Here is a 23,736-nt window from a genome sequence, read left to right on the forward strand (position 1 = left end):
GCTCTTTATGACACCAAGGAGCCGTTATTCATTGCACTCCGCAATGTAGCTTTACATTGACACTGTATAGTCTAGATCAAGTGACTGTAACCCTCAGTGTTTCCTTTCCTTGCCTGAAAAAAGGGCACCTATGAAGGGTTTGAGTCGTCCGGCCGTGTCCACTGTGTACGCTCAGCTCCCCATTGCTGCTGGGCCTTCATCACACCAACATAAACTCCTCACTGTCTGGTCCTCCCTCCTCCTCCTTTTTTTTGACTTTTTTTTTTTTCTCAACCACCCCTTTCATTTTCCAGAGGAAGAAAATATTTATTTGGATTTGGGTTTTGTGCCCGTCTTTCTCTCTCCACCTCTCATCCACTCCTTCTTTCTCTTTCCACAGGCATAAGGACAACAGTCTTCTTTTCCTCTTATTTTCTGTTTAATTATTGCTATTTTCCTTAATAGCACATAATTCTCCTCACTTTCCTTACTTGGCAGGATATGGCACAATGCAAACAGCTCTTCCCAGGCTAATAAGAAGTCTTTTTTTTACTGCCAGTGTATTGAGACTGTTTAAATTAGAGGGTAAGCATACCTATTTCATCTTCCCTCAATCTCTGGGCTGGATATTCTTGGATGTGAGGTGTAGGTGACCTGCCAGTTCAAGAGTGCTTAGCATGAAAGATTAATCGCTGATTTACTGTTTCCATTATGTATATCAACAATGTTGACTTTTATTATAGAAATCGCTCACCCCAAAATACAGGCTCTGGTTACAGCTTGCCTATTATTTCCGCAGGATCTTGAGTTTTGTTAAAACAAACAAGTTAATGATTAAAAATGCAACATCTGGAGTTGAAAGCCACAAATTGCATTATTTATTATTATTTTTTATTTGTGTGTGTGTTTTTTTTAACTGGTTAGCAGACAAAAGCATTTTAGGAAATTAAAGTGTTAATCTAAACTCTAAAGCGTCTATGGCTTCTTCATAAAGTAGACTTACACTTCTTGTCATTTACATGTCAGTCTTCTCTAATATTGGAAGTTTTCTGTTTCTTCTCTTTTCCACAGGCAATTTGAACGTCACTCTGCAGGTGTGGGACATAGGAGGTCAAACATTAGGCGGGAAAATGCTGGATAAATACGTATATGGAGCTCATGTAAGGCACACACACAACCATCTTTTTATTCTATTTAACAAACATATAGAGATCCCTGCTGCCACTTCCTCTCTAGGAACTTAAGTCTTCTAACATGAAGCACAAAAAAAAAAAAAAAAAAAAAAACCCAGCTCAGGAAGGAGAGGAAATTTGTAAACGTGCAAACTAAATGTTAATACAAGATTGTCACAATGGTGAATAAAGTCACAAGAAGCACAGGAAGAATTAGTTTCCAGTTCGGTAATAGCCCTGTATTGGTGACTCTATGCATGCTTATTATTACAGTCTCAGCAGTCATTCAAAGCCTGCCACTCCCTCCCTGTGGAGCCAAATCATAATAAACTGTCATTTGGATTCACAGTGAGTGCAGCAGGTCAGTGGAGCTTAAAAAAAAAATCACTATATCTCTAGTTTTCACAGAGCTGCCAGACTTGGGTGGTTAAACTGAAAAATGTTGATAATACTGTAGACTGTAAGTCAACACTGTCAGCAATAAATATGAGCTGACATGACTAAATGATCTGTTGACTTTCACCTTTTCTTTAATGCTTGTCCTCTGGAAAATTTAACACTCTGTTGATTAAAGTTACAGCTGAGCTTTGTACAAACACGGTGCTTGCTGGTTTGTGCTCAGCAACTTAAGTGCCCACAGGTAGTTGTGTCGTTTTACAGCGATGACACACGCAGTCACCTCTAGATCATATCTTGTTTGAAAAACCTAACTTTAATAGCGATACTTAAGAACTAATAATGTACCATCTGTATGAAAATGTATTGTAATTGTAAAATTGTAATATTTATGTTTAGAAGCTGGACAAACATTAGTCGAATGTTCTTCTTTTCAGAAATCTATTTGGCTTAATCAAAGTATAATTTTCTGGCCTTTCTTGAAATCTGCTCTAATATGATATCCGTCTTCCGTCCTTCCTTCGCCTCCTTCCTCCTTCACGAGCAAAATGCCCCATTACAACACTTTGCTTTGGGAGTTTGTCATTAGGGAAGTGTAGAAGTCTCACACCTTTTGTTCAGCACTGTGCGTCCTGTAATCAATCATGGCTGTTCAGAGAGCTTCGCAGTAATTGTCAAGAGGCATAAGCTGTCGTCGCCGACCATGCGTGTTGTGACAGTGCGTGTCTGTTGGACAAAAAAGCAACAGACACCCCCTCCAGTCATGTTGCATCATGCAGTAAAAGTACAGACATTTACTTTGGCTCATGTTCATTTCCACTCCTTTTGAAACAGCGAATCCTTGTGTAGTGAGAGATAGTGAGTCATGCGATTATTATTTGTCTTGAATTGTGCCAGCACCTCTTGTATCTGTTTGCTTTTTGATTAATTTACGTGTTCATGTAAACAGCTCCTTCTGGCCTGAGTGTTTAAGCAAACACGGTTCTTGTATTGTTGCATGACTGTTTCTGTCGTGCAGTGAGTGTTTAGGATTATGGAGGGAGGAGAAAAATGTCTCTGAGCAGACAACCTTCATTCATTAGCTCAGACAGCAGATAACCAAACCTGACCTCCATTCTGCAGTGATTCTGCAGTATGCTTACACAACTGGGAGTAATTTATGTGCAAGCCACTATTTTCAGTATGAAGATCCCCATCTTTGTTTTAGTTCCTTGATAGTACTAAAGTTATGTTTGAGTGAATGAGTGGTACCCCTCCTCTAAGAAGAGGAGCACTGCCATCTACTGTTGCCTTCCTGGCTCAATCTTATTCATGAATATGACTGACTATGTGGGTCAAAAATCAGCAAGTGCCTCCCACTCGATTCCCTCAGAATAAGCTGATTTTTTATTTTTTTTTAATTTAATAAATTTAGCATATTTTATGATGCCATACAGAATTTACCTACATGCTATGATTATTTTCTGAGTTACAGGCTCTTGAAGTACATAGGTTTGGGTCAAAATGTGGCTCTTTTTAAGCCGCCTTTTTTGTTAAATGTCCCCCACCTATCCCACAGCTGGATATTACCCTTGAAAGTTTACCTAGCATGTACTTTTTATGTTTTCTTCAGAAAACAGATTTAAAAAAAAAAATCTCGGTTACCAATGTTTGTTTCTGTTATAGCTTTGCAACTGAAACTATTATATATATCCCATTTTATTATTGCTCAGTGTTGGCTATAGGCAAAAAAATCATGCTGAACAAAAATGTCATTCTAACTTTATAGTTATTAACAGAACTTGAACATGTTTCTCAGCCCTAAAAATTTCATGTTACCCCCTCCCGTATTTAGGAAGTTATGATGTTGCAAAAATGCTGGAAGAACCTAAGGTACCTTAAATGGTGCTAGATTTCAACCAACCTCTGTGTACTTTGAGGGCCTGTAACTCGGAAAATATTCATAGTAGGAGGGTTTTGCATGCCTTCATCAAATGTACTATTGGACAAAAAAAAATATTAGCTGATTTCACAGATTTGGCTGACTTTACACGGAGTGATTCATGTGGTAGAAAATAATGTTTACTCCCACCTGTTAAAAATGTGAACCGCTAATATGAATGTGTGATTGCATTAACATAATTGTTAACCTCCTCTTTATCCAATGCAGGGAGTTCTCCTGGTGTACGATATCACCAACTACCAGAGCTTTGAGAATCTAGAGGATTGGTTCAGCATGGTCAAGAAGGCCAATGAGGAATCTGATATTCAGCCAGTTATCTCCTTGGTAGGCAACAAAAGTAAGTATTACAGATACAGTACACAAAAAAACCCAACACATACTCTAAGAATCATTACACTGCTTTGAAAGAATACAGTACCAGTCAAAAGTTTGGAGTGTGTCCAAACTTTTGACTGATACTGTAAATTATATAATCTTTGTTTCAGAAGCTGCATATGAAATTAGGTTATCACAGGTTTTTGTTGGACTGAGTATTTCTCTGTTAATTTTACCCTGATGCATTTTTCATCTGGGTGCCTGTGTTTGTGTGGAGGAGTGAATACGTGATGGTAGCAGATGTGTTTGTTAGAGCACCAGATAACTGATTGGTGTGATAAGAGAGTGAGGTTTTTAGAGCGATGGGAATGCTGATGTTTGTGAACTCTGGGCGTGACTGATGATGATTTAACATGGGCCAGTGGACCCAGGCTACCGCTTATCTGCACCTTTTCCCCTCCCAGCCAGTCCCTGTGCCCCCCCCCCCCCCCCACCTCCCCACCCCACAGTCTGAGCCTGCTCTCCTGTCCCGAGTCGGTTAAGGTGAGGGACTGGATGTTAAGCAGACGGCTCTTCTCCTATTAGTCTGCACCCATCCCTGCATCTCCAAAATAAAGACCAATAATGATGACTCTTTTAAACATCCCCTTGACAGATGTGGAGTCATGGCTGCCGTTGTGTTATTTTAAAGTGAGGCGTCACTGTGTGTGTGTGTGTGTGTGTGTGTGTGTTATGGTGACTGTCCACCTTCCCAGGCAATGATGAACTGTCAACAGAGCAGTGCCTACACACAGGAAATTCACTAATGTTACTCAACGGAGATCATAGGTCATGGTTTAATTCTCCTGTCTAGAGCAGATTCTGTTGTATTTGCAACCATTGCGTTGCGTTTTCTAATGCCCCGGCTTTAACGGTGGGCGCCTCTGTATTTAGGCTAGGGTTTGGGGTGTGCTGGTGAGTGTGTGTACTGTAATACTTAAGTAGTGTACATCCCGCTGTCAAGCTCCTCATCCACGCCCCCCACCCCCACAGTAACTTTACCTCTAATGGCTCTATTGCTGAGATGTGTGTTTTTTCTGTTCCTACACACTGAAAAAAAAGAAAAGCAAAATCCCACACAGATTGCCCCGCTAGGAGCAATCAATTACCTTGTGAGAGTAAGAATCCCCAAACCCTCCCATGAAGTCTGTCTTTTTACTCTTTTTTTCAGGGTGCTTGGTGAAGTTAGTCTAGATAGGTTTTTAAAAAAACATTTTTAAACTGTTTTTCAAAACAACTAACATTTCTTTGTCTATTTACAAGTTCTGTGGCTCTTCCCTCCTCCAATTTTAATACTTCGACAATATTGTAAGTATATGAAAACACAGCATTCTTGGGCGAGTACAGTTTAGATTTGCTTTTAAATAGTTCCCATGATGCTGGACTGAATGAGGCAGCATGTTTGTGACAACCAAAATAGAAGTACAGACATAACAAGGAGCTTATAAAAACACTACAGATTTATGTCTCTGTGAGGGCATGTCTTAGGGGGAGATTGTGGTGTTTGACCACTCAGACATTTTTAGTGGTTCAACTTAGATTAACTTAAGGTGAACAGTGGCTGTGGCAGTACTGACTTTAGTTCCTAGTTACTGCAGAAAGAATATGCAGATTAAAAAAAAAAAAAATCTGTGCTAAAAGATCTAAAACAGTATTATAATGAGTTGATTTTAATACATAATCAAGATGGATCATTTGACCACTGTCTTCTTTTCCCTGTGTACGGTAATTGAGCCGTTGAGTCGTTTCATTAGTGGTGCTGTCCCCTCCTCTCCTTACCCTGGCCTGACTGCCCTCCTGTGCCTTCTGGGAAACAGCATTTCCTTTCTTTAGCTTTGCGTAGCCAGCTGGGGTTAAGTGTACTTGTTATGCACCACTATGCTGCACCCCCCATACCCTCAACCTGCTGCTCTGAGTCTTGTGTCAAATATTGGCACCACTTGTAGCAATTCAGAGAGGGAGCCCATGAAATGTTTTATTGAGGGTGCACATATGTGCACACAATTATTTATGCAGTTGCATGCACACACACATGCACTTAGGTGAGGGGACAAAATCATGGGATTTCTGGGAAAATATTGGTAATGGAAGAATGCTAAGCTCTTGGTCTGACTAAGCACACTGTAACTGTTTATTACAGTGCATCCTCATGTATGGTATACAGAACCTCTCAAGAGAGATGTTGGCTTGTTGCACAGTTATCCCTTCCAACACTTGAATGTTTCATTTTTAGTGGAGTAATAAGTGCTGTGTGTTTTGAAAATGCTCCAGATGATAAATTCTCTCTCTTTTTGCTTCAGCTGCGATGGGCCTGTTTGTGACTGTTGGCTTCTTAAATGAGAGATTGTCTGAAGTCACTGATATAAAAACCGTGGCACGCTGTGTCACATGTTATTGAGCGCTGTTAAACTCACATAGTGTTATTGTGCTGAAGTAAATTATGCTACTGCTACAAAGTGAGTACACATATTTCTTTGTAGACATTAACTCTGTATCGTTTATCAAACCAATTTGTTTTTATTAAGTAGGGATCACAGGACCTCGCTCCCTCCCCACCCATCACCATTCCCACTGCCAGTGCTCTTTCTCTCAGGAACTCCAGAGCATCCATCACGGGCTTGTACAGCCCTTATTTGGGTGACTTAAATGGGTTCAGTTCTCTTAACCTCGCCTCATCACTCATGGGTTTTTTTGCTCAGAGGTTCTAACACTGTTCTTTGCAGATCCACTCAGGCCTGCCATGGGAAACATCCCTTCTGCAGGAAGATAAGGTCCCCACATGAATGGAATCTCTCTACCTGCTTTTTTCTTTCTTCTTTCTGCCTCCGTCCTTCTTTTCTAAGCCCTTATCTTGTTCCATCTCTCAAACATACTTGCGCCTTCATTTTCAGCCCTGTGCAAACACTGACTCTTTCAATTACATACACTTATACCTACAACAAGTCCTCTTATCTCTCACATGTGTAGACCAACACCTCCGCTGTAGCTGCCTTTGCTTACTGTAATGTCTTTTCATTGGCTCTGCGTTTCTGTTGTGTTAAACAACACACGTGTTTGCTTTCTGCACGCTACAGCAGATCTCACTGCATACCATTACCCGTTGCACTTCCCGCTCCCCAGTTTTCCATCCAACCATGTGAAAGTTAAAGTGAAACATGGATCTCTCCTTACTCTAGATTCTCTTGAAGCATGTCTTTGCCCAACAGCATTGTTAGTCTTAAGCTGTTTGCCCTCTTGGATAGGCTTTGGAAGGGGGGGGGGGGGGGGGGGGGGGGTTGTAGTCTCTCCCTCCACAGCTCGCTCACCCCTGTCACCTCCTTGCCCCTGTAAAGCTGCCACAGTTCCTGTCTGTTCAGTGTAGGCCTGCACGTTTCTTAATAGAGAGATGCTCAGAAGTCCAGGAGTGCAGAGGAGCTCAATGCGCTTCTGTTTTTGGTTTAGCTCAAAAATGTTTTTCCTGGCTCAACCCACTCATACTTAGGTCCTCTTACAACAAACTAAAAGGTCCTAATTGCCCCCAAGGGAAAGGTTTAGCCACAATAGACATGTGGTCGGACAAAAGCCCAGTACTCCTACCCCGGCACCCTCACCCCTCCCCAGACAGGAGGGATGAACACGTCAGCAGTGTCTGTTTTGCACTGTGGGTAGCACGACCACAGGTTTGACGCTGTAAAACATTATATATACAGTATATAGACCCAGTAAGGCACGGTGTATGGTCGGATAGACATCTGGAATGTTTACAGTTTACAGCAAATCCAGTGTTTCCTGTTTCTCTTCACATTTTATTTAAGGTAAAGGGTCAAACTAGATGTGTGTATCAGATTGTCTCAGTAACCGCACTCACTGCAGCCTGCTGTCTGGCTGTGAGTCTGGAAAAGATGGGAAACCGAATCAGGTTACAAGATTTAGATATAGAGAGAGATGAATGAAGAATTACAGCTGAAGTACACTGCGGTTGATAATCCAGTGTAAAATCACAATTGCAGATACAGTGATTAAAAGATACTTAAGTTCTTTTTTGTCGGTCTTACTCACACAGAGCTAAATTGAGGAAATGGTAAGATTTAACTGTAACAGCTTTTGACCCAGCTCTGGTCCCTGCACTCATCTCTCTTGACTCTCATGCCTGTTGAAACATGGAAAGTCCTCATTCATTTTAGCCATCCATAAAGCAAATATTGTTGCACATGCAGTAGATGATCAGTCTTCGAATACCTTCTTGTGTGGTAAGTCATGGGCCATTTGACTTGCACAGCACAGCTTAGCCACCTGACCGGAGTGCAGCCTGGAACCCTCATCACACTCAGGCTATACTTTATTTCTTCACTGCTCCACAACATTGATATGGAGGAATTCCTGGAAGAGGCCTTGCTGGCACAGGATTGGGTAAACAACTGACTGATATAGATCCAGAGGCATATATTATAAATGTATGAAATATCAACACAATATTTTCCTCCTTTTTTGCTAAATTTACTTTTTAGTGGTGTGAAGTATTACATCACAGTCTTTGCACTCTGCTTCTGCTGCACATTGTAAGTTGGTTTGTTCAGGCAGCTGTGAGCAGGACTCTCTGTTATGATTCATTGCTGTGGCATGGTGCTGAATATGAAGGCCAGTCTAACGCATCACTGTTCATAGGAAGACTTTATAATTGTGAATAGACTTATAGTGATGCGACACATACAATTATGAAAGCTCCCCTGTGCTCTGTTTAATTGTTATAGCTCATAGTTACGCTGTCGGCTCACAGAGGCATGTATTACCGCCCTCTCGTAAAAGTCCACTTAGTTTAACAGCAACAGGAGAGCTTGGAGGACATGGCCAGTGAAACCCTGGGCAGCGACTTGTGCGGTCGGCTCAGAACTGGGCCTTTTGTTCGCTTTTCACGAGTCCTGGGAGCCCGTTAACCCAGCCTGTGAGGCACTCGGCCCCATGTTTTACTGTTGCAGTGACAGCCCGGCACTCCAGCTCTCTGCCTACATGCAGAGCTACCGCTGGACACTCTCTGTTTTTCATTCCCCGACCGAAGAGGAAGACCGTATTGTTTTACTAGCCGCTGTAAGGTATCTGATTATGTTTTCAAGTGTGAATGCATGTGTGCATATGAGTGTGTCTGCACATCGTTTCATGAAGGATGATCAAATGACAAGATGAGCTGTGATCAATGAGCTGTCGACAGAACACTTCTGACCTAGTGGAAAGCGAGTCCCCTGATGGTCCTGGCCCGTTTCAGGCCACCGGGGCTGGGGCGCCGCTGCACAAAGAGTGCTCTGTCTCTGTCAGGATTCCCCCGAGGAATCCTGCACGGGCCCCGCTCACCTCGACAACACCCGGCTACTAACAGCGCTTCATTTGTCTGTATCCACTCAGAAAAGTTATGATAATATTATTAGCTTACCTCAGAGCTTTAATATACTGATAATTACTTCCAATTATTCTACCACAGGTTTAGACTCAGCTGTACAGTGTCCAAAGCCAGCAATAAATTCCTGAAATATTGATGCTGGAAGTGTGTTTTCTATACCGTAATAGGTATTAATACAATAAATTTAAATTTTGAGGTACTTTGGCACTGAAATGAGATGTTCCAGGCTTTCAAAAATAAACAGCACCAATTATAAACAATATCTACACTGTTAAGGTTTTAATGAAATGTACAGGAGTGCTGTTACTTCACTTCTCAATGACCGCATAGTGTCTAAAGAGTAAATAAAACACTTGTGTATGATACTGTATTTCTGAAAAAGAAACGGGGACAAGCCAGCACTTTTTTTTGGAAGTAGAAACATAGTTATTGTTTGCATTTACGTCATGTTACATATATACAGGTTACAGGACTATCACACCCTTCATATTTAAAACCCTCAGTTTTTATGAGCTCTCTTTGAGTCATGTAAACCAGTTGGACCCAATCATTTAAATGCTTCACATAAATTCAACTAGTTATTTTGTTTTATTAGCCACTTGTGGTATGTATGAACGTTAAATCAATGTCTAATTCAATCAGACATCACGCAGAATGATTTATTATACTTTTACTGACCTTTTTAAACTGGTAAACATTTTCCTAAATCTTGTACAAGAAAATTTATGGGTAAATAAAATGCCTTGTGCAATTAATCTTACTTGTTCACCTATCAGACTCCTGCAGTTTAATATTAATGTCTTTCTGTTGTTTTTTTGCAGCTTTTTTCAAGTGGTAGTAGTGGAATATGCAAAGTATGTTTTATAGTGTTTTTTTTAATGTGTCACTGTGGAAATTTTGACCACTAGTGGCACTAGTGAGCATTGCTTAGATGAGCAGCCATAAACACAGGTAGGAGTGAACGTGAACGTGAGCGTGAATGGCATGCTGTCTCAGTGATAGACTGAGAGCCTGTCCAGGGTGTACCCCGGCTCTCGCTCCATGACAGCTGGGATAGGCTCCAGCTCCATCGCAACCCTCAATTGAATAAGTGGAAGAAAATTGTTGATGGATGGATAAATAACATGGTAGATTGACAGAGATGATAAGCCAACTCTGTTATGCAGTGCAAAGTTCAATTATAATGAAAAAAGTTTGAATTTGTAACAAACCTCAGCATGCTATATTTAACAAAGAATAACATATAAGACAATTATGTTGATGGGTTTGAGTAAAAAGTTGCTGTGCATATGCAGAGGATGCCAGAAGCATATAAGAACAGCACTGCTCTCTGCCATTTTAAGGGTAAAGTAACAGTTGAGGCTAGCAAAACCCTATTAAGTGTCAGAACTGCAGAATAGTCTTGGGATGTTTTTAAAGTTAGTGGTGCATGGAGAACAATTTGCCCAGACAGTTGTAAGTCATTTCATTAGGATCTGGTCTTGATATTTCTTGCCCTCACTATACAGTCTGATTTGATTCCTGGTCATTGAGGGTAAACTGAGGCAAATCCTTTTAACAGGGTCTTAAAGCCATAGCGTGAGGTAATGTTGGAAGTGATAGGTTCTCCCCTGGGGTTGATTAGGCTCAGCCCTGTAACTTTCACTTAATGGGATATGACCCCTCAGAGCCTCAAGTCTCTGAAAACACATACATGCCCAGCTATTACTACCACACACAGATACATAGACACGCATGCACAGTTCACACATTCCACCCTCGGCCCTCACGCTCCCCAGCGCACCGACTGCTGTTTAGTTTAAAACGAGGCCGCCGGCAATTAACTGTGTTATGCCAAGCTTATTCTCTGGCTGTTTCTCGCTGAATAAACTGTTCCAATTGGTCCCCAGCAGCCAACTGAGGCAAACAGTAAGTAGGTGTCTCTGTTATCACAGTGTGGTTTTAAAAAGGCCTGTGAGGATTAGACAGTGCAGTGTAGGATTTCAGGCTGGTTAGCTAATGCAGACCTTTTAGCTGATTGTTTTGCCTTGGCAGCATGTGTCAGTGAACTCCAGCAATCAAGGAATCCCTCCTTGAATTATCACATTGTCCACATTTGGGTACTATTGTATCAATGACAATAACCAAATAGTGTCTTTTGAAGGTACTTGGACAGTAACCTTTGGGTTCTAGTGTGTATTTTCACTTGCAAAGTGAGTGTTTTAAAAGAGGAAATAACTTGATCGGGGTGGTTAATGTTATCAGAGTTATTTAGAAAGGATTATGAAAGAGATCTGATGGTTAACAGTATCATTTTAAACAAGCAAAAGTCAAATATTATGATGTGACAATTACCGGACAAACTGACTATTATGGGACAAATAGGCAAGCAAACTGACTCAATATCTAGCAGTATCTGGCTACAGTTTGCTGATATTAACTCGTGTTAACAGGCTGCTGCAAACCAAGCAAGACTATGAAAAGTTGAGGTAGCTTCTGGGTCTGAAACATGAAGCACCTTAAACCTGCATTCTTTGTGTTGGCCAGCAGGGGGTGACCTCTTGGCCAATTCTGATTTTAGATGTTTTTTTGTGTGTATGTTTAACCTGACGATTCTGATTTTACTTCTAAGGACTGTAACTGACAGCATATACAGACAAAAATCAACCTTTCTTCAATGCAAAATTATATTTTCATCATAAAAGAAGTCATTAAATTCAACAGTTTCCTCCAAACCCTAGTAAGTTACAGGATGTTCTTGAACAACTGAATACAAAGTGCTCTGCTACTAGAAAGAGGTACAAATAATTAACAGAAATTGCTGTACACCCACCTTCACCTGGCATACTTTACCTTATCAATCAAAAGGACATAAAACAAATTTATTATAAAACAAATGTCATTTACCAAATCCCTGGCCAGGGACTGGCTTAAAGAGACTCGCAGTTTCATTGAAGTCAATAATAGAATGTCTATCGACTCGCATTCTTACTTCAAAAATACTTTCCTTATTATCACCACTGTTGAACTAAGTAAGAAAGCATTTTTGATGATCTTTTTTTTTTTTTTTTTTTTTTTTTTTGCTGGCTTTGAGCTTATTTGGTTTGTTAATCTCAACAGAGTAATGTGTAGAAAATGGTTTACTACAGGAGGCTGCTGTGTTTTCTCTCACATGTCCTCACAACATCTTCACAGGACACCTATTTGTGTTTTATTACTGACTCAAAGGGCACTTATAATTCAATGCATAAAACACCACCAGACACTGCTACAGCATATCCATTATTCAACAACCAACCACCATGATGATCTGCTGGATAAGCTTGGCGATCTCAGCCTGGCTTCGGTCCCAGGCAAGGGGATGTTGTAGGCAGTGTATGAGAAAGTGTGGTCTGTGTTAAAAACAAACTGTAATTTTAAGTCACTCAGAACAGTAAAGATGGTATTAATTTATCACTAATGGCTTTTCAGTTTCTTCCATTTCACTGGCAGTTATTGCGTGATTGTCTTTTCAGGGAACGTGACAGAGCAAATGGTATTGCTTTAAAAGCATGCTCTAGGCAGATCCGTCCAAACAAAATCCAACCTCTGTACTAATTTCAAGTTTTTAAGTGACATAAAAAAACCCCGCCAAGCCTGTCTGGTTTCAGGATGATCAGGTCTGCCAGTGAGTGGATTCTTTCCATGGAGCAAAGCTGACATCTACATAGACACTAAATTGTGGAGGGGAAGATCCATATTTTCTTCTCATTTGGTTGTGTTCCCATTTAATAGGTCATTGCAATAACAAACTAATTATTTATGGTAAAAGCCTAATTTATCCTCCAGATATTCATCTCTAACTGTTGTCTTGTAATTCACCCCGATGACAGGCAGACCTTTTAAATAAACACTGTTGGTGACCACAGCGAGGGAGGGCCATCGCTCTTGACGAGTAATGATCCACTCCACTATCTCTATGCTCTCGGAGGCCTAAACAGTTTATTTCGTGTTTGCAGTCACTTCCTAGGGGTTGTTAAGCTGATGTACAGTTTGACAGAAACAGAGGTAAACCAGATCATTGGAGAAAGATTCTTTTGACCTGATAAGTAGAAATGGGTACATTAGGGAGAAAAATGGAGCAAAACACTAAAACTGTGGGATTAGTCTTATATTCAGTTTACACAGACAGATGCTGAAAAATTCTTTCGTGTGAGAAAGTGGGCCCTTTACCTGCAGTATTATTTTGTGACTTAAAGGAGCCACGAACCATTAGTACCATGTACAGAATTTAGGATTGTCTTGTTTGCTTAGCTATCACAATAGATATTAATATCACCATAAGACTCATTTAGTAGATGTTCTTTTTTCAACATACACCCTGTTTTCAAAAACATTGGGTTCTATGTAAAATGTATAAAATGTACATGTATATACACATACATACACACACTTTTGTTTGGCAGCAAATCTTCAGGAAGAAAAGGTTCACACAGGTTAACAAGACTGCTGAAAGTTGTGTAATGCTAAAAAATACCTGGTGTAAGATCTCACAACTAATTTTGTTACTGGCAACCGGTCAGTAATATGATCATATAAAGAGGATTCCAGTGAGGTTGAGTCTGTTTGAATAGTGTGCAACAATTAAGGAGTATCATTTATCAATGTTAAATTTAATGATAAATAAAAAAAAAATTGAGGATCTACAGTACATAAAAGATCAGACAAGGTCAAAAACAAGACTCAGGGCTGTGATCTTCATGCCCCCAGGTGGCCAAAAAAAATATAATAAAATAAAAATAAAAAATCTTCTTGGAAATCATGGATACTGCATCCAAAAGGCTAAAGAGGAGAGGAACAGTCAGGCTTGTTGTCAGCCCACAATTCAAAAGCCAGCATTTGTGCTGGTCTGGAGGAATATGTGAGGTCTCCAGAGGTGTGTACTAATAAGCGAGATTATGGATTCGCAAACTTTTTTAAGCCTAAAGTCAGAGTTTTCAGTGTCACGATGGTGGCTCTCTTGTAATTCACTGTAGTAACTGATGCTGAACACATAACCTGGTCCAGAGCAGGTCATGGTCATGGTCTTGAAGCGCCACATTGTGATATAGATTGTCTGCTGTAGGAATATGTTTTATATATGCAACCTATTGAGATGTACACTGATAACATTATGACCACAGACTGGTGAAGTGGATAACATGGATTTTCTCTTCCTGTTAGTGGGTCGATATATGTTAGGGAGCAATTGAACATTTTGCCCTCAAAGTTGATGTTTTTAGAAGCAGGAAAAATTGGCAAGCGAAGGGATTTGAGTGAGTTTTTGGGCCAAATTGTGATGGCTAGATGACTGAGTAAGAACATCTCAAACTGCAGCTCTTGTGGGGTGTTCCAGGTCTGCATTGGTCAGTATGTATCAAAAGTGGTTCAAGGAAGGAACAGTGAAGAATCAGTGAAAGGGTCATGGGCAGCCAATGCTCACTGATGTATGGCTGGCCTGTGTGTTCCGATCCAACAGATGAGCTACTCTAGCTCAAATTGCCAAAAAAGTTAATGGTTACATGGTTCTACTTTGTTACATAAGGAGCTGCATAGCCACAGACCAGTCAGGATGCCCACGTTGACCCCTGTCAGCTGTCGAAAGCACCAACAATGGGCACTTTAACATGCACTGGACCACAGAGCAATGCAAGAAGGTGGCCTGGTCTGATGAATCACATTTTCTTTTGCATCACATGGATGGCCAGGTGTTTGTGCCTGAGGAACACCTGGCACCAGGATCCACTATGGGAAGAAGGCAAGCAGGTGGAGGCAGCGTGATGCTTTGGGCAATGTTCTGCTGGGAAATCTTGAGTCCTGCCATCCATGTGGATGTTAATTTAACACGTACCATTTACCTAAGCATTGGTGCAGACCATATACACTCTTTCATTGAAATGGTATTCCCTGATGGCTGTGGCCTCTTTCAGGATTATAATGGACCCTGCCAGAAAGCAAAAAAGGTTCAGGAATGGTTCGAGAAGCAACAAGTTTGAGGTGTTGTCTTGGCCTCCAAATTCCCCAGATCTCAATCCAAACGAGCATCTATGGGATGTGCTGGACAGACAAGTCCGATCCGTGGAGGCTCCACGTCACAACTTACAGGACTTAAAGGATCTGTTGCTAACATCTTGGTGCCAGATACCAGCGTACACCTTCAGGGGTCTCGAGGAGTCCATTGATCAAGGCTGTTTTGGCAGCAAAAGGGGAACCAACACAATATTACGCATGTGGTCATAATGTTATGCTTGATTTGTATATCTTACCAAGTAAAGCCAAGCTGTAAAGGTACAGCAGCAACAAACCATACATTGCATTGTCACAGGAATTTGCATTCATTCAGTTGGTGGTGCAGAAAATGTGTCAATATTTTTATGTTCTCTGGCCCCAAACTGTTCTTCTCTTTTACACTACTAGAACTGCAGCATGCTTGTGATAAATATACAATATTAATGGTTTTCTGCCAGCATCTCTCTTTTCATATTTGTAGTAGCTGTGTTGCGTTTACTGTTATATTTTTATTTTTTTTATATAAATCTCTGTCACCAGTTCCTCTGATAATATTTCTAATTGGAGAAGGTAGTGATCAGCTGATCGATTTTTGCAGAAGAAAAAAATGCGAGCGGACACAAAACATGAAGCAGAAAGGGTTCCTATTCAAAATTGATAACCACCATGGTGAAGCCTGTAATCGCTGAATTTAGGTTTCACGTTTTGTCAAGATAGCGAACGCAAAGAAAGCCTCGCTCCATAGTACTCCCGCCAGTGATTATAAAGGGTGAGGAGCAACGTATCCTGCCATCCAGAGGTCTTCTCCAGAGATGTTGCTTATTTCAGCATGGAGATGTCTGAGCACTTTCTGCACATATTCCAATAGCAGTCCAATAAGAGTCCAGGTGCTAAACTGGCTCACTGGCAGTCCAGGCCTTTCACCCACTGAAAACATGTAGTGAAATATTAATTAAAAAGTAGAGCAGAGGATGCATCCACACTGTTCAGCAGCTCAAATCATGTATCTAAAACCAAAAGGTGTAACATTTTGGTTTTAAAACTACAGCGACTGATCTCATTGGTGTTGGTTAAAAAAAAAAAGAAGGTAAATGTGTTTTTATTTACATTTTGCACAATTTCCCAAAGTTTCAGAAATGGGGTCTTAAAGAGTTGTTTTCAGAGAAACATGTAAGAACATCTACAATTCTAATACAGCTGGACAAAATGTAATGCTTGTGCCACTGTGACCAAGCACTCCAGCCAGAAACCAGCTTGTAAGTCGTAAATCTGCTGCCCTTTAACTGGCACTTCACAATGGATTTCTGGCACTTAGAGCATAATCTTTAGAGTTCAAAAGACATGACTTGCCTTTATTTTTGTTGTCACATTGCCAACAGATCAAATACCTTTAGGGGTAACTCTTTTGGTGCTTTGTCAGAAATTTAAATATGCAAATGAGCACACTTAAACTTTCCAGGTGCTGCTTCGGTGGTGTTTTCTGAATTTTCTGAACAACTTACCTCCAGTTTTGACATCAGCGTGATGCGCAGACCCACAGGCTGACACCTTTTTCTTTATTTAACAGTAATGTGCCTTCCACAGCTTCTGAGCCACTATGTTAATGTTTGTTAATCTGACTGTGACACATGATTGATAGCCTCTCCCAAGTGTGCAGGATCCAAAGGATTAGTAGTGTTTACTTCTAGTAGCATGCTGGGTACCTTGGCTGTAAATGACTGGAATTAATAACCTGCTGACGCCTATGAGACAGCTCTGTTTATGTACAGGCAGAGACATGACAGTCTGCCCTGGACATTGAGTAGTTGTAAAAGTGTTTTCCCTTGCCCAGAAAGGTTTGTTTATATGTCACTTATGACGACTGTAATATTCATATTAGTCTGAAATGATTCTTTCTCAATGTATTTTTTGGCCTTTAGCATTTTTAGGTCATATGTCATATGTGTTAGTTATTAATAATACAGGATTATGCAGTGTTTACGTTTCTCTCTCTGCTTTTGGCATTATCCACACCTCCTTTCTTCCCTCTTGCAATCTCTCTCTCTCACACACACAGACACACACTAAGGGGCATGAGAACAGGGTAAATCCTTGACAACTTCAATGAAGCCTGACACAAAGGCTAAAACTCGAGGGGGGTGAGAGAAATGCAAAACCGTACAGTAGCCTGTCCTCTTCCAGCTAACATAGCCATGCATGCACTAGATACCGGGCGTGGTCACCTTCCTGCACAAAGCCAGAAATAAAGAACCAAGATATTGCTTTCAGCAACAAGACCCCTAGGTGACCTTCCTTATCGACCCTAGCATGACCCCATAGTGAGGAATGAGAGAAGCAAAGCGCCCAGTATCACTATACAGGAGTCAAATGCACAGGGACATCATTACAATAGCGAAAAAAAGGAAGGTGCTGTCATTGTGTGCTCACAGTAAATCAGTGTGTAGGTGATAGTCCCAGATCTCTGGGCCTTGCACCCACCTTAAAGGCCCACTGCGCTCATAAGTCAAACAGCTTTCTCTGTCTACGCTCTCACTGTGATTGTAGCCTCAAGTCTTTGGTCATTCATGTATTGTTTCTTAAGCATTTCTTCACAGCTGGGCTGGTTTGTCTGTTTCGGGTCAAATAGAGGTTCGTGGCTTCAGGGTGCAACTGTACTCGGCTTAGCGCTGAGGAATGTGTCACATCCAGCTTTAATACCAGCTGGGAATGGAAGCTGATCATTTCCACTCTCAAACCCTTGAAATGACGCCATCCATAAAAGTTACGAAAATCCGTGCACTCCACAGCTGGGTTTGAAAACAACATAACAATTGAATTACGCTTTGTTTTTACATGCCTCTAATGCATGCCATCCTTGTACACTAGGCAGACGCCTTCTATCTTAGCAGAAGTGTAAACAGTTATCTTTTCTGTTTATGCTCTGATATTTAGCAGTTAAACCTGTGAGAGTGCTGTATAACCATCACATAAATCCATCTGTCTGTCTCTTGTAAGTTTTCTCACGTCTCGCTGTGTTTTGTCCACAGTCGACCTGGAGCACATGAGGACAGTGAAGTCTGATAAACACCAGCGCTTCTGCCAAGAGAATGGCCTCATCAGTCAGTTTGTATCAGCCAAAACGGGAGACTCGGTTAGTACCAGCCAGTTTCCAGTAGGTCAGAAATATATTTGGAGTGGCTTTCATCGGCTTTACCTTGTCCTATTTTTCTTCTAATTCCTTTCTCCAGGTGTACCTTTGTTTCCAGAGATTGTCTGCTGAGATTTTGGGTGTAAAACTAAACAAAGCAGAACTAGAGCAGTCACAGGTGAGCCACGATAACATCAAGGTTTACCTGAAATTTTACAAGTATGCCTTTTAATCTTATATGGCTAATTTTCTCTTAGTCTCATCTGTACTTAACCAGCCAGGGGCACTCAGGTTGTCCCTCACATCTAGCAATTTGTGTAATGTTACACATGAGCCTAGGGGAGGTCACAGGGAGTGCGTTCGGTCAATGGAGGTCACCACGCACTGTATAGGACTTTTTGTTGTGTAAACATGATTTTGCTATGTCTGCCTCCTGTGATGGTATACCTGCCACTGACACTGCCCATCTGTAAATAGACCCACATTGACCACATTAATGCGTGAAGTCAGAGGTTAAAGGTAGGCAGTTTTTGGGGTGAGGAGGTTAGGAATGGCTGCCTGATTTATTTGCTTTATCTCCCACTGTTTTTTTTTTTTTTTTTGCTTTTTGTTTTTTTGGACAAAACTGAGTCTTGGCTTGCCAGCCAGTCCATGATGCCCAGTAGGGGCAGCTGTAGGATTTACAAGGTCACCTCCCCCAGAAGCATTAATCCTGAGTGTGATATGAGCAGCTGGAGCCACACTGGCTGGGTAGAGGTTGGTGAGCCTTAGGGGCTACAGAGAGGTCAAGACCCCCAGAGAAGGGAGAGCGTGTAGGTGAAAGACTGGCCAAATTCTCAAGCTCGTCTCCAATCAACCAACACTGCTGCTGACTGACTGAAAATGACCACAGACTAATGTAGCTGTCCATTTACTTCTTGCTTTCACCGCCTCCCTTGATAGTTCTGTCAGTAAAGTAAAGTGCTTTAATCCAGGCTAATCAAGCCGGGTGAGTGGCTGGATCCAGTTTGCACTTTATAAAGAAGGAATAAGAGTAGTTGACAGAAACACATAAAGCATAGCACAGCACTGTAGGGAAGAAAATATATAGTATAAGCAAAAAAAAAAACTGACTAAACATTTATAAAATTTCCTTTGTTGGCAGGATTATGCTGTTATATATTTGCATTAGTTGTAGATTTACAACAATTAAGATGTTTCTAGAAATCTGAAAAACCACAGTGTTACCAGGACATTCCAGAAATATCCTAATTTAAATGAGGGAAAGGACATTATCTGCTAGTTTTGAAGAGTTTATTTTTTCCATTTTTGGCCACAGCAGCTTTTGTCCATAGCAGAGAGATACAGGAAATGGAGGAAAGACACGGGGGCAAACTGGCGACAGGCCGGGACTCGAACCTGCGCTGCCTGCACCGCAACGCGGCATATGCATGTGTTTGCCGGCTTCACCATTAAGCCACCCGGGCATCCGTGAAGATATTATTTAAGCCACAATCTGACCTCATTCAGTGGCTATTTTATGTGTGGTGACTTGAGGTTCTAGTTGATTATGAATTAAACCAAGAATTATTTCTTCATTCTGTTGGTTTGCAGCTCATAATTTCTCAGAGCTCAGGTTGGTATTTTCATTAGCTTTGTCAGAGCAGTGGTCCCAAACCTGAAGAACTGGGGCAAATCTTCAGATTTTTGTCATTATTAAAATGGACCATGCAAAATTTTTGCAGTTTTGTTTGTAGGAATGTGTTTCATTTGGTCAATTTTTCTTCTCCTTCTAAAAAAGGAAAAACTGCACAAATTCTCACATAAACAAACCAATGTTGAAAACTGGAAGTAATGGATATAGAACGGAGGCTCTCAGCAGGTCATGCTTCTGGGTGTAGCCGTGGGGCGAGCAAGGCGTCATTATCAGCTGTCAGGTTTAGAGAGCTGAACACGAGGGTCACAACCCCCGACAGTATTATATCTGCCTGGCAGGCTTCTCCGTCATGGTCCTCTGTCTGTTAGATCAGATAGCGAAGCCACGATCACTCACCGACTCCGACACCAGGTTTCGGCAGCTCGTTAATCAGGCAGCCAACCAGGGCCTGCTATTCAGCCATGTGGGCTTCTCTAAGGTTGTTCTTCAGCATAGGGTCCAGTTGCCTTTTACACTAACATGAAGTCGAATTCAGATTAAGTAATGAAATCAAAACTTTAATGGCTGCTCCAACAGAACAAGTATCTTTAAGTCCCAGTTTAAAACATACAACTTCAAATTGCTTTAGGTTCACAGAAAGATCTGTGAGCATTTCACATTAATCAGAGAGATTAATTAAATTTGCAAGAGGACACAGGAACAAATGCAACCTAAAATCTTATTTTTTACATTAACAAGCAGCACAATCAATAAACATTCACTGTTGGATAGTAGAAAGAAAAATACATTTAATATTCAGCATGCCAAAGATTTTCTCGATCTTGTCATTTTCAGATATAAAAGCAGTTTTTTCTCTCTTTTAAATTGATTTAAATGGATCATTTTTAACTTTTACAGAGTTTGAAGGATAACCCAGCAATTTAAAAAAGTCTCATAGGATCTAAAAAATTGACATATTTCAAAATGTATTAACAAAGTAACTCAATAATTTAAGCTGTGTTTTATGGTTGCTTCTTTTGTGTATTATAGCTTGTGTTTAATTAGAAACCTGGCTTAGTTGTGTTTGCTGGCTACATTGATGGCCGATTTCCTTTTTTTCATTTTATTTGTATCACTCCATGATTCATCCTTGGTTTCTATTCTTCTCAAGCCTCATGATTCTGTAATTGTCCTTTTTCTGTTTTGTTTTTATTCTTTTTCCTGTCTTCCACTCATCCGCTGCTCAATGCACTGAACCTGCTCAGAGGATTGTGAAGGCCGAACTGGTGGACTACCCACAGGACGAAGGCCCAATTACACAAGAGAACGCCCAAAAAAGCAAAATATGTTTGGTTCAATAGCTGAAAGTATGTCTCTACAGTTACAGATATTTCCCGTAGATCTTAGAAAACACAAACAGCCAATTTGTAGTTGTAGCAACCATTAGGAATAGAGATTACCTGGTACCTGTGGTTCAGAGTTTAACTCTACAAAGTAGAGAATAGACAGTGGCAGTGACACCACAGAGTCCCCAGTATTTTTGCTAAACCATCTTAGGAATCTAAGCTATGTGTGTTTTGGTCAGTGTGATGTAATGAGAAAAACCTCCATGATGGTAAACAGATATGACTCCAGTCTGTCCTCCGCCTGCCTCCTCACAGACTCAGGGCACGGCTGCACGTTTTGAATCATAGCCATGTTTCAGTAAATGTTAAAGAAACAGTTCAGCAGTTTGGGAGATATCTGAATAAAACAGACGTGAACATCCATACAACTCATGTCTGTGCATGACTACAGCCTGAAATGGGACAGCTCAGCCAGACATACAGACTTTCTTCACAAAGCATAACATACAGTTCAGTTAGGTGACACAATTTCCCCCGTGTCTGTATTTATGAGTCTTAGAGGTGTTTGTAGGTAGATATTCAGACCGAGAGGCTAGATGTTTATCCTGATTATAGTTTTCATGCTAAGCTAAGCTAACCAGCTGCTGGCTGTGGCATCAGATTTATAGTTGAGACGTGAGAGTCTCAACTTCTCATCCAAAGCTGCAAAAAAAGCAAAGACTTGTATTTCCTAAGATCTCATTCACAGAGTATTTTTGTGTATTTTTGCACTCTTTTTAATAGTCTGCAACTCTGTAATATGGGGGACTTAATTTAATGTGGCCTGACTGGAGGTTACTGGTTTTTCCTTTAAAATGAAGCAGTTGTTGCAGCTTTTAAACTCCGTGCCCGATCATCTGTGTTTCCATCTTTTCAGCGTGTGGTGAAGGCGGACATTGTGAACTACAGTCAGGACACCGTGGCCAGGACAGTCAACCCCCCTCGCAGCTCCATGTGTGTGGTGCAGTGATCCCTTCTCTGACACACACAAACACACAAAGCTTGTTTACAGTCAGTATTCTTCTTTTCAGATTTTTTTTTGGTTGACTGGATGAAAAGAACAGACCGTGTGATTTCGAGGCCTTGGCCTGTAGTTTGGATATTTAAGAGGAATAATTTCATAGGCGATTCACCAAAAAGGATATGGGACCTCATTTTTTTCAAGTTTACACGCAGCTATCCTTTTATTTCATCTTAAAATTATGTTTAAAAATGATTCTTATGCGATTAATTGAGCTATGCTTGTACAAAGCTGGTTATTCAGTCTGCTAGTTGAAAATAATTTTATATGTGAACATATTTTCCTCTGCCATTGCTGTTAGGGACATTTGTTTTAAACAGTAACATCTGTTTATTCTATGGCTGTTGCAAAGTGGCTTCAAGGAAAGAGTTCATGGGACATGAATATGGGAATATGAAACAAAATGTGATTTTCATTTATTCCTGTGGTGCTCGACAGTTGAACGGAGGGGAAATAGGTGTTAAAATGTTGTAGTGAGTAGAGTGAAATGAATCTCTGCTTTCTATTTGCCAAGAAAGGGCCTCCACTAGCAGTGATGTGATGTGAACTATGTTCTGTTGTTTTGCATAGAAATATTTTAATTTTCAGTCTTAAATTAGGATGTACATTTTCCACTGTTTATTCTTCAGAAAAAAAATGTCTGTTCTCCAAGTGTTGCTTGTAGTCTATAATCCAGTTTGAAAATATAGTTATATATTTCAGACTACAAATCATTTCATTTTGTTAGATGCTTTATTGGTAAAGTGTTAATGACGTTAGATGAATGTGACTGAAGAGGATCTGAATATCAAGCTGAGCTGAAATATACAATATTTTAGATTTCTCTACATAGCCTTTTTTTCGACTGTCCGTTATAGAACAGAATTTTGCATTGGAGGAATGGCTATGATTAATAAAAGGCTTAATTTCAACCACCTGGTATTTAGCTTCTGCGACTGAGATATTACCAGTTTTGTCAGAGTAGTTTCGACATAACAGTCCATCTGGTCACAAAAAAACAAAACAAACCGCCACCATATGTGTAAAATATGTATATGTATACTAAAAGCAACCCCTGCTCCATTTCAAAGCTGCTTTCAGTGATTTAAAATCATCACAAGGTATCGTTGTAAATTCTGATCATGTTAAGAAAATGTATTCTTTAGAAATGGAAAAATTGTACAGTTAAACTGTGTGTTTAGCTATAAAGTGACACAGATTTGTGTTTCTAAATAAATGCTACATGGAAAAAAAGCAATTTGTTGCGTGAACCTGTGAATATGTAAGCTGTTTGTGATTGTTTGTGTTAATTAATCCCCTGTGTACAGCAAGACTTTGCAGGTCTTGCTTGGAGAATGGGAAACAGGTGCAGCAGTTTATTGAAGCATA

At 40.5% G+C, this 23,736-nt stretch overlaps 1 protein-coding gene across 2 annotated transcripts in view; it reads left to right on the forward strand.

The window, feature by feature from the left end:
* Positions 1–23,366, forward strand: part of rab28 (RAB28, member RAS oncogene family) — a 34,797-nt gene extending 11,431 nt beyond the window's left edge. The window contains exons 3-8 of one of the 2 annotated variants that reach the window (XM_030739080.1): positions 1,051–1,139; positions 3,697–3,826; positions 18,247–18,350; positions 18,448–18,525; positions 21,228–21,329; positions 22,225–23,366. In XM_030739080.1, the coding sequence (XP_030594940.1) occupies positions 1,051–1,139; positions 3,697–3,826; positions 18,247–18,350; positions 18,448–18,525; positions 21,228–21,323 (497 nt within the window). In that variant the 3' untranslated portion in view covers positions 21,324–21,329; positions 22,225–23,366. The remainder of the gene's footprint in view (positions 1–1,050; positions 1,140–3,696; positions 3,827–18,246; positions 18,351–18,447; positions 18,526–21,227; positions 21,330–22,224) is intronic. The other variant, XM_030739081.1, reaches the window with a different exon arrangement.
* The last annotated feature ends 370 nt before the right edge of the window (positions 23,367–23,736 follow it).

The sequence above is a fragment of the Archocentrus centrarchus genome, chromosome 10, assembly GCF_007364275.1.
Source record: "Archocentrus centrarchus isolate MPI-CPG fArcCen1 chromosome 10, fArcCen1, whole genome shotgun sequence".
Lineage (NCBI taxonomy): Eukaryota > Metazoa > Chordata > Actinopteri > Cichliformes > Cichlidae > Archocentrus > Archocentrus centrarchus.